The 10,978-nt window shown below is 45.6% G+C and overlaps 1 protein-coding gene across 2 annotated transcripts in view; it reads right to left on the bottom strand.

Moving 5' to 3' along the window:
- CPED1 (cadherin like and PC-esterase domain containing 1) overlaps nt 1-4,890 on the bottom strand; it is a 387,681-nt gene extending 382,791 nt beyond the window's left edge. For both annotated transcript variants that reach the window (XM_073619808.1, XM_073619809.1), the window contains exon 1: nt 3,776-4,890. In XM_073619808.1, the coding sequence (XP_073475909.1) occupies nt 3,776-3,991 (216 nt within the window). In that variant the 5' untranslated portion in view covers nt 3,992-4,890. The remainder of the gene's footprint in view (nt 1-3,775) is intronic.
- Between the last annotated feature and the right edge of the window lie 6,088 nt (nt 4,891-10,978).

Here is a 10,978-nt window from a genome sequence, read left to right on the forward strand (position 1 = left end):
CACTCAGTTCTCAGGAATGCACTTTGCCAGTAATCCAACCTCCAGCACAAAATTAATCAGCTGATTGGACTGTAAGATTTACTTTGAGTTGACCTTTTGTTTCATTAGATCTATAACGAACTACCGAATCATGTCAAATTCATTCGTTATATCCGCTATAATTTCTTTCATATTAGTTGAAATTCGATATTTATGTATGTATATTGATTTGTGATAATGATTCGTAGTTTGGAAAGTCATTTGTTTATTGAATCTATTAACACAATGACAATATCTATTCTCCTCTGCTTAAATACAATACAACACCCTTCTCACTCAGTTCTCAGGAATGCACTTTGCCAGTAATCCAACCTCCAGCACAAGATTAGTAGCTGATTGGACTGTAAGATTTACTTTGAGTTGACCTTTTGTTTCATTAGATCTTTAACAAAAATTCATTTGTTATATTATCTATAATTTTTTTCGTATTAGTTGAAATTCGTTATATTTATATTTGGACATTCGGATGCATTCAAATGTCCGAAAGATGCAAAATTCGGCCGAATTTCTATTCGTTATGAAACGAATTGCACATGTCTATTAGGAACTGTTAAGTACTGTAGCCATAGGGGACAGCAAACCTGCACGTGCAGAAGTGGCACCATGCTGGGGCCTTTCCCTGCACAGCTGTCCGCCTATTGAAGCCTCGGTGCCTGCCTATTGAAACTGCAACTACATAAGGGTGTCCTGGCCCCAACCCGCTTTCCCTTGCGAAATATAAAAGGACTGTTAAAAGAAATAAAACATCTTTTGCATCCAAGAAGTGTCTGGCGCCCAATGACTTTTACCACCTTTGCACCCACTATGCCTCACAACCCACTACATATTGAAGGGTGTCAGCAGTCTGTGGCCTCAAAGATTCTCATTAGACTGGAAGAGGTATGAGATTTTGCTACATATGCATTCAACATATTTTATGCATATTATTTACCTGTAAAAGCCTTCCTTGTGTGGACATCAAAAAGCCCAGAGACTGTTGATATCTTCTACTCTGCCCACCTTTAGAAGATCTCTAAAAACCCATCTCTTTAGGGGAGCCTATGCTGTCTCAATCTAACAACTGAACTTTCTAGGTCAGCTCATTCCCACCTAGTTTTTACCACTTGCGCCTCTGTTAGATTGTAAGTACTCATGAACAGGGCCTCCAGAACCCTCATCTTGAATTGTATTGTAACTGTACTGTGTCACTTTTCATTGTTAAGCGCTGAGAAAACTGCTGGCACTATATAAATCCTGTATTATAATAATAACAAATAATTCTGGCCCCATTCGAACTAGTGCGACTTCTCATGCGATTTCACAGTTACAAGTCGCATTACAAGTCACACCCCATTGTTGGCAATGGAACCTTTCATATTCCCGCAGTTCATGTCACAACAATTATGAAAAAGGTTCCTGCACTATTTTTTACTGATAATTTTGCGACTTGCATAGACGTCTGTTAAATGAAGTCGCAAGCTGCAATGATGCGTGGCTTTGAAATCGCAGTGAAGTAGCGTGATTTCAAAGCCGCACTAGTGTGAATGGGGGCTTAAAGCTGAACTCCAGCCTTACCTAAAGTCTTGCCATTGTACATGCTACTCTGCTGTACTGAATTTGCTGACTCTGGTATCACTGCATGTAAGCAAGTGCAGTTAGGTAGTCTGCCACTAGGTGGCTCTATCCCAAACATAGTGTGGTAATGGGGGATTGTGTAATTGGGTGTTTGGTAACCTTTTAAACAAAGCCTTCCAGTAGTGATGTAAAGGGTGGAGTTGGTGTCTATATAAATGCCAGGAGGGGAGGAGCCCTATGAAATGGGGCACAGGAGCCAAACACCCCACAGTCATATGGATGGAGTCATCTACTGCTTTCACTGGGTTGAGCTCTGGGTGAGGTAGCTCAACACCCAGAAGAATCAGCTGTAGTCACCCTCACTTAAGTTATGGTCTAAGTGGACTGTGAGCAGGATGCGAAGGGCCTTTTAAACCAGGATAAGTGTACTCTGATGTGAGTACTAGGACGCCTGGGAGTGAGACTAATATCTGGGAGCGTACCCGGTTGGGTAAAGCTATGGAGTGGGACATTGTGGGCAGGGAGTTGCACATTTTAGTGCAAGCACCTGGCAAATCAGAAGTCCCCTCAAATGCACACTGTGAGCTTCTCACAGTGTGCATTAGAGGCTGCAGCAAGTCAGAGCCCACCTCATTTCCTGGCTGGAGGACATCCAGCATCATCTAGGTCTTTTATTTCTATCCAAATGGTCCCTGGCCTGTCCCTTTTATTCATTGGATTGCAGTTATTTCAATCATGGAAGTTCAGCATCACATATGGACATTCTCTAGGGCAGTGTGCATGCAAATACAGTCTGTCTAGCAACGCCCACTCTTCCAGGCTAACACCCACTCATCAAGGCATTTTGATATTTGCATAACTCCTTTCAGGAGCCCAGGGCCGTCTTTAATATTGATTGGACCCTAGGCAAACTTTTTTGGGCCCTCCCAAATCCACTTATCAACTATTTGTGGGCAGTGCGTGCTCAAGGGGAAGCTGCCTTAGGCTCCACAACAATGACTGGGCCTGGGGCAGCTGCCCCCTTTGCCCTGTGTTAAAGATGGCCCTGCAGGAGCCAGACCACTGCTTACATCAGAACTGAGGGCTCTTGTGAGGACTACTGAGGCAGAGTGCTGGGAAGTTTTCAAGAAACTATGCACAGCATCTCTGTCGGTTCCTCCCACAAGCCACGATCTGCCTGCATTTCACATAAAAGCACACAGACCCAGTGATCCTATCAGTTGGTCTAAAATAAGACATGTAATGGAAATAGGTTTCATATAGAAATTTTGGGGAGGGCTGTCAGATCATTAAAGCAGGAGGAGCCAGGAGCACTGGCGGGGGACCCCAGAAGAGGAGGATCGGGGATGCTCTGTGCAAAACCACTGCACACAGCAAGTAAGTATAACATGTTTGTTATTTAAAAGCCAAAAAAAATCCCCTACAATCACTTTAAAAATACAATCAACACATTTCAAATAGAAAGAAAGGCAAAACATTTTTCATTTTGGATAGCGTGTGGGAGGTTTATAACCCCCCCATGTAAGGTTTTTGCTATCTGTCTCGTACTGGGGCAATTTCACTTCTTGTTCCATAGCTTAAAAGGGAAGTCAGAGGAAATCCCTTCATATTGAGGGAATCCTTGGTTGTTACTAGAGTGTCCCTATTGGAAGATGTCCCCACCTTTATGGGTGACAACCCAAAATTTGGGATTTTCTTTCACTCTGTGATAATGGTAAACAGGGCAATTAAAGAGGGTGACTCTCCCTAATGGTGGCACAGACAGCAATAAAAACCTGACAGGTGTTCTAATCCTTCTCCACTCCATCCAAAACTTAAAGAAAAAAACGTTTTGTCTTTAGTTATACTGTAAGGCAGGGGTAGGCAATCTCAGCCCTCCAGCTATGGTGAAACTACAAGTCCCATGAGACATTGCAAGACCCTGACAACCACAGGCATGACTCCTGGAGGCAGAGGCATGATAGGATTTGTAGTTTCACCACAGCTGGACTGCCAAGGTTGCCTACCCCTGCTGTAAGGATTGATAAGCTGCAATATATTACATTTTTGATTTTGGGTTACATAATAAACTTTTCTCAGTAACAGATTGCAACAGGTTTGAGTGGGTAAGGCTAGTTTATTTTGTAAGAATGTAGTATAATTCAGTTTGACATTTAGACATTTAATGATTTAACATACTTACATCCTTTATCTTTCTGACTATGCTATCCCATCGATGCAGACAGTCCCCCATCTCAGCAGCCACGTCCCCAATATCCTTGTCGCTGCCAACTGCATATTCCTTACTGGTCCAAGTTATACTTTTCCAGAGCAGAGCAAGGCACTGATAAAACAGACACACTGCTACAATCACAGCTACAAAGATGGGTCTAGGACAATATCTGCGTCTCCAACCCATGTCCTCCTCTTATCCACTTTGATCAGATCATCTTCTAGTAAACTTGATGTTGTGTCCAAGTCAGGGAACTCATGATCATCATACGGCTCTGAGTACACTCGGTGCATTACAGTTTAAATTCACTGTAAAAAAAAATCAGATGCTCAGCTCTCAGTTGCAGCAGTGATCAGCGAAAGCGGTTAAAAATAAAATAAAGAAGGAACTTATCCAGTGGTCCACATGAGCCCAAGATCACTTGATCCACATCGGTGCAATAAGTAAATAATCCTTAATGCAAAACTGTAAAGCTTTCAATCAGAACAGTTTTCCCCATCTGCATCCACGTTGCAGTAGTAGTAAAAATAGCTGAACTTGGCAAAGTTGATTTTCTGTATAGAGGTTAGCTGAAAAGTTGGGTTTACTTCCAAAGTCCTCTCCCTGCGAGCAGAAAGTTTTCCTTTAAATCCTAATGTGTGCACTCGCTGCTATGAGCTGCCTTCCCACTAACACAAACACAGCACATACACTCCATCCGAATCCTCCTGGACCACAGGCACCATAAATGAAAGACTTGCTTTCTTTCAGGGTGGGGTGTTTTAGTACAGGAACTGCAGCATACTAATGTAGTTTGGGATTGATCCCCAAGTCACTCAGGAAAGAATCTAATAACTTGTTACACACTTTCACATTTCGCATATTTTTTTTTTTTTCATTCTGTTCCAAAATGAAATCCAGATGTTTCCACAAGGAGGCTGCACATCCAGCTCTACTGTTAGTATTACACTAGCATTAGTGTTTGGATTACACTAGCAAAGTCTAAATTGTAATTATTAGACCCGCTGCCTGACGTTCCACTTTCAGCTTTTAAATTTAGAACTGATATCCACTCACTAACATCCCTATAGGGAAATAATTCCATTTTAAAGCAGTTTAAAAATATTTAACATCATTTACATAGTAATATAATGACCCTAATAATGCATTAAAGAATATGTTACCCCAACATTTCATATTCCTGATATGTGTCTGTTGTAGCATGTACTTGTGTTAAAAAGTATCCTGTTCTCTTTGTATTGCTTCCTTTGTGTGAAATACCTGGATATCCTGCCACACCCCCTGCTGTCCTATTTAAAACTGACTACGCTGGGCTTGAGAGCATGTCTATCTCAACGTGGTCTGTTTTCTGGCTGTGCTGGGAGAACAGTCTGCCTGTCCTCCAATGGCCAAGACTTGCGCTGAAACACACCTCTTCACAGCCAATGACTAAGAAGATCAGTGTGCAGCTGTTTCTCCACCCCCACTTCTCCAAGCTCCTTATGCAGTTGAGAACAGAGATTATGTGATTAGAAAAAAAAAAGTAAACATTTATTTTTTACATTTATACACAAATGTTTTGCCTTTCATTTCTACTTTGAACTGAATGCATTGTTTTACAAGGGAAGGGTTCACATCAGGGCTGGACTGGGACAAAAATGTGGCCCTGGACTTCATCCAGACCGGCCCATTGCACAACACATCAGGGCACGGTACATCAGGGCACAGCACATCAAGCCACATCAGGGTACAGGGCACAGCACATCAGGGTACAGAGCCCAGCACATCAGGGCACAAGGCACATCAGGGCACAACACATCAGGGTACAGCACACCAGGCCACATCAGGGTACAGGGCACAGCACATCAGGGTACAGAGCCCAGTACATCAGCATACAGGGCACAACATATCAGGGTACAGTACACAGCACATCAGGGTACAGGGCACAGCAGATCAGGGTATAGCACATCAGGACACAGCACATCAGGGCACAGAACATCAGGGCACACAACATTGAGCCACAGCACACCGGGGCACAGGACATCAGGGTACATCAGGGCAAAGCACATCAGGGCACAAGGCACATCAGGGCATAGGACATCGGGGCACAGCACATCAGGGCACATCAGGGCACATCAGGGCGCATTAGGGCACACAGCACATCAGGGCACGGGGCACATCAGGGCACATAGGGGCACATAGCACATCAGGCCATATGGCACATCAGGGAATGGGCACATCAGGCCACGGGGCACATCAGGGCACATGGCACATCAGGGCATGGGGCACATCAGCGCACGGGGCACATCAGGGCACATTATGGCACATCAGGGCACGTGATGGGGCACATGACACATTATGGGGCACATCGCACATCAGGGCATGGGGCACATCAGGGCACATAGCGCATCAGGGCACATCGGGGCACATCAGGGCATGGGGCACATCAGGCCACATGGTACATCAGGGCACATAGCACATTAGGGCATGGGGCACATGGCACATCAGGGCTCGGGGCACATCAAGGCACATGGCGCACATGGCACATCAGGGCACGTGATGGGGCACATTATGGGGCACATAGCACATCAGGGCACGGGGCACATCAGGCCACATGGCACATTAGGGCACGGGGCACATGGCACATCAGGGCACATTATGGCACATCAGGGCACATTATGGCACATCAGGGCACATGATGGGGCACATCAGGGCACATTATGGGGCACATCAGGGCACATAGCACATTAGGGCACATCAGGCTACATGGCACATTAGGGCATGTGGCACATGGCACATCAAGGCACATTATGGCACATCAGGGCACATTATGGCACATCAGGGCACATGATGGGGCACATCAGGGCACATTATGGGGCACATCAGGGCACATAGCACATTAGGGCACATCAGGCTACATGGCACATTAGGGAACGTGGCACATGGCACATCAGGGCTTGGGGCACATCAGGGCTCGGGGCACATCAGGGCACATTATGGGGCATAACAGGGCACATGATGGGGCACATCAGGGCACATTAGAGCACGGGGCACATTATGTGGCACATAATCAGGGCACATTGTGGGATCTTACTAGCCAGCATGCAGAGTAGCGTAGGGAGCTTCTGTAGTAGTAAGTTCTCTCTCTCTCGTGTCATCACGCTGTTTCCCGGCGGCCCCTCCTCTCTTCTTGTCTATACCAGATGATCTTACAAGCCAATTGGTATAGATGAGAAGAGAGGAGGGGCCGCCGGGGAACAGTGTGATGACACGAGAGAGAAAACTTACTACTACAGAAGCTCCCTGCGCTACTCTGCATGCTGGCTAATCTCGATCTACCCGTGAGGCGCCAGGTGTTGGCGGTTGACGGGTAGATCGCCGCGCACCGCAGATGCGGCTAAAAGTGAAACTGGCCACACTGAGCCATCGGCCCCCCGGGAATCTCCCGGTAGTCCCGATGGCCAGTCCATCCCTGGTTCACATACTGTATACTTTTGTAAATAGTTGTGCAAGAAGCAGAATAAAAAAACAGCATACTAAAGTGCATATAAACGTTTACAATCATTTTTTTTCCATTTGCTCCTTTTTGGTCTGTTATATACACTATATACATTTGAAAGTATTTTTATTATATCTGCTCAAAAATAGTGCAAAAAATAGCGGTTTACTCCAGAAATCACGTGAACTGGAAAATTCTTGTGCTCCCTGCCTCTGGACTGCTATCAGTTAACATTGTTCTCGCTGATATTGTTCTTACTATCCATGGACTACAAAACACCTCCCACTGTTATGTAGAAATTAGTGAGTTATTGTGTAGTGCTAACACAGTTCTAACATACTGTTATATAGTCTTAAGACATTGCCTGTCCTGGGGTGAAAACACTGAATATGAAATCTGGGGACACCCTCCTGACTATGTCCACTATTCTGGTGGGTGGGACAGGGGTGGAACAGGAGGTGGGGGAAATCGACATGTTAAGGATGTCACATCATGTTGGGTGTGGCTGAATTGTGCTAACAATGGGAGGGGCTTATAACACCTGAATCTTGCTCTGGGCTAACAGTGCAGGCCCAGGTGTGGACTGCAGGTAACCATCGTAAGCAAGGGCAAAAAAGCAAATTATCCACATCCTTACCACCTGCAACGAAGTCTGCACAAGCTGAGAGAGAAGGGACAGGGAAGACCACATAATATCGGCACGTGGCATCATCAATAACCCTAGACACAGTCAGGAGAAAACACGCCGATCCCCTCCCTCTTCCTACTCCAGGCCAGCCACAGAAATGTTCTAAAAGAGATTACCCTGAGGCCACCCCGGGCTGGGGACACCATTGTTAAATCTGGAAAGAAATCAGGGACACATTGTTTTAACCAGGAATGAAATCAAGGATATTTTTTTCTCCTGGGGACAGCCACCACATCTAAGGACTGGTAAGCTGTATTACCATACATTTTTAGCATTTTAACCTATTCTCCTATTTTGAAAGAAGAAAGGAAAATGGGCTTAAATGTTTAAAACTGTTTAGTATTGGTGCAATAACCTGGCGGGATATCTGCCTTGTCCAGCTATTTCCTGTTAAAGGAGAAGTATGGGGTATAGAAAGAAGCAAACATCCATACTCACCTCAGTGCTGCAGCATCAGTCCCAGGTTGGCTCTAAGCCTGAGAACTGAGTGATCACATGACCGCTGATCGCTCATTTCTTTATCTGCTCACAGCAGAGAGCAATGACTGTCAGTCTCCGCTCTCCACTCTACCCTTCCAGCAATCACTGGAGCGCCAAGCTGAGAGCCAGAGCTGTCAATAAGGCAGCTGCGTGGATCCCAACAATATGGTCGGGATCCTTCCAGTACTTAGAGCCGCTCTGTGATATCAGCTGATAATGGGCATTAGTCCGGTGTTAGCTGACTCTGGGTCACAGAAGTGCAAAAGTAAATGCACTCTTTTGACCCAAAGGAAAAGTATGACAAAAAAGCTTTGTCCATACTTCTCTTTTACCAGGGTCATTTTTTCAAAGCTTTTCCAGCCCAGCACTGTCTGCTTTAATTCATCCAGGTCAAGGGAAAACCCTTTTATATTACCGTTCAACCTGACTGGTTATTTCAAGCAAATACAGATTATTCCGTAATACCCACCAACGGGCTGGGACCCATACAGGAGGACTGTCTGTACCCCCAATCAGGTTGGAAGACAGGGACAGAGAGCTGTTACTCTATAATAAAAAAAGCCTGGATAACAGCTTCCATATCAGGATCGCTAGGTATTATTTTAATGAAAGATGCAGATTTAGGAACATAACAAATGGACTCTTGAAATTACATTAAAGCAGAACTCAAAAAGTGAAGATTTGCTGACTTGCTCCCTCCCCAGCTTGTTACAGGTTTTTTTCTTGGGGGGGGGGGGCAAGTATCAATCTTTATCAGGACCATCTCCCACTACTGTAATCCTGTCCTAGGTGATGATGATGTCCCTTGCCCTGCCCTCTTCCCTCCTACAGGTTGCAGGACCATTTACAGGACACCACCCAAGCTCACACATGCACAATAGAGAATCAGCTGTGGTTCCATAGTAACCCCGCAGTGGCTGCTCATAGTTGTGGTTTGTCTGTCACCCTGCCCAGCCAGGCATGCAATCCTCAGTCTCTTATGAGACAGAAAACAGTCCATGCACTTTGTTTTTGTTGTTTTATTGGGGAATTAAACTTGGATGGGGATTTGGGAATTATGAGATGCCCAGTAGAATTTAAGAAGACAATGTAGGGACTGAGAACTATACACACTTCCAGTATATACAACTTCCTTTCTTCCTCCAGCACACACTATTACTCTTCAGCACATCACTTGACTACTGATCTAACTCTTCAGGACCAGCTAGCGCTTTAGATTGGGCCTGACACTGGCTCTGCCAGGCCTTAGCAGAATGCCCTTTGCAGACAGGGACTGCAGGCCTCTTTTATGTAGTTTAATGTAGGCAGTCCTAGTGCTAGCTGTCTACGTGGCTACTGATCCCAGCACCACATCTTCAGGCCCTGCCAGCCCTCCTGGCTGCAGTTGCCTCTCTCCACTGCCCATGCACTACAGTCCACTCCAGTGGCTATGCATGCTTCCTAGACTGCACTCTCCAAGTCCTCTCAGGTGTGCCTCCCAGTCCTCCTGACTGTGTGAACACTCACCAGCCCTGCTAGCTACCTATGTAAAACTCCTGGAGATTTGCCGGGCAGTGTTCTTCTGCTGACCTCTCTTGCTTCTCCTGTGCCTCCTGGTCAGGACACCTCTGTGGGTTATAGGAGGGTCCCGGCCACACCCGAGCCCAGGACCAAGGTCAACCTCCCTCCAAACTGGAGAGCTCCCTCAAAGGCCACGAAGCCTAACACTCCATCTCCATCTTCAACCCGATACTAACTCCTCCCCAGCTGGCCTGACCCTGAGTATTTGAGGGGGCCTGTCCCCTGCCAATCCTAGTTGGGGATTGGTCAGGGCCCTCAGATTACTCCAGGCAGCTCCACCTCTCCTCCTTCCTTTCCAGAAGATTCTAGCATGTTCTGAAAAGAAGTGGGAGGTCTTGTCTGTGAATCACCCAGCCCTCCCTGAGTCACCCAAACCCTGACCCAGAAGGAAAACACACCCAAATCTGGAAATGTACAGTATCTCACAAAAGTGAGTACACCCCTCACATTTTTGTAAATATTTTATTATATCTTTTAATTTGACAACACTAAGGAAATGAAACTTTAAAGCATGTCTCCAGACCTAAACCCTATTGAGCATCTGTGGAGCATCCTCAAATGGAAGGTGGAGGAGTGCAAGGTCTCTAACATCCACCAGCTCCGTGATGTCGTCATGGTGGAGTGGAAGAGCTCCAGTGGGCAACCTGTGAAGCTCTGGTGAACTCCATGCCCAAGAGGGTTAAGGCAGTGCTGGAAAATAATGGTGGCCACACAAAATATTGACACTTTGGGCCCAATTTGGACATTTTCACTTAGGGGTGTACTCACTTTTCTTGCCAGTGGTTTAGACATTAATGGCTGTGTGTTGAATTATTTTGAGGGGACAGCAAATTTACACTGTTATACAAGCTGTACACTAACTACTTTACATTGTAGCAAAGTGTCATTTCTTCAGTGTTGTCACATGAAAAGATATAACAAAATATTTACAAAAATGTGAGGGGTGTACTCACTTTTGTGAGATACT

This window comes from Aquarana catesbeiana, linkage group LG03 (assembly GCF_042186555.1).
Source record: "Aquarana catesbeiana isolate 2022-GZ linkage group LG03, ASM4218655v1, whole genome shotgun sequence".
In the NCBI taxonomy this organism is placed as follows: Eukaryota; Metazoa; Chordata; class Amphibia; order Anura; family Ranidae; genus Aquarana; species Aquarana catesbeiana.